This window comes from Apaloderma vittatum, unplaced genomic scaffold, assembly GCF_000703405.1.
Source record: "Apaloderma vittatum isolate BGI_N311 unplaced genomic scaffold, ASM70340v1 scaffold40543, whole genome shotgun sequence".
NCBI classification, from domain to species: Eukaryota; Metazoa; Chordata; class Aves; order Trogoniformes; family Trogonidae; genus Apaloderma; species Apaloderma vittatum.
In genome coordinates, this window is record NW_009708137.1 from 601 (window position 1) to 840 (window position 240).

The 240-nt window shown below is 57.9% G+C and overlaps 1 protein-coding gene across 1 annotated transcript in view; it reads right to left on the reverse strand.

Moving 5' to 3' along the window:
* Positions 1-154: 154 nt before the first annotated feature.
* Positions 155-240, reverse strand: part of LOC104271698 (hepatic lectin-like) — a 2,030-nt gene continuing 1,944 nt past the window's right edge. Inside the window, exon 6 of the mRNA XM_009866443.1 lies at positions 155-238. Within this exon, the coding sequence (XP_009864745.1) occupies positions 155-238 (84 nt within the window). The remainder of the gene's footprint in view (positions 239-240) is intronic.

The window sequence follows — 240 nt, forward strand, 5'->3', positions numbered from 1 at the left end:
CGGCCTTTATTGGTCGTAGCCCCCCGCGGACACCCCCGAGTCCTGCCTCTATCGCTTCGCACCCTCCAAATCCACGCCCTGCCCTTCCTCGCAACGGGAGAGCGCTGGGCTAAGTATAAATTAAACAGAAAAAAAGGCTTTTTTCTCGTTCCGCTCAGCGGGGCAGAGGCTTTTCGCAGACGTAATAGCACTCGAAGGTGCAGTGGACGTCGTTCCACTTCCCGGAGACCCAGACGTGGG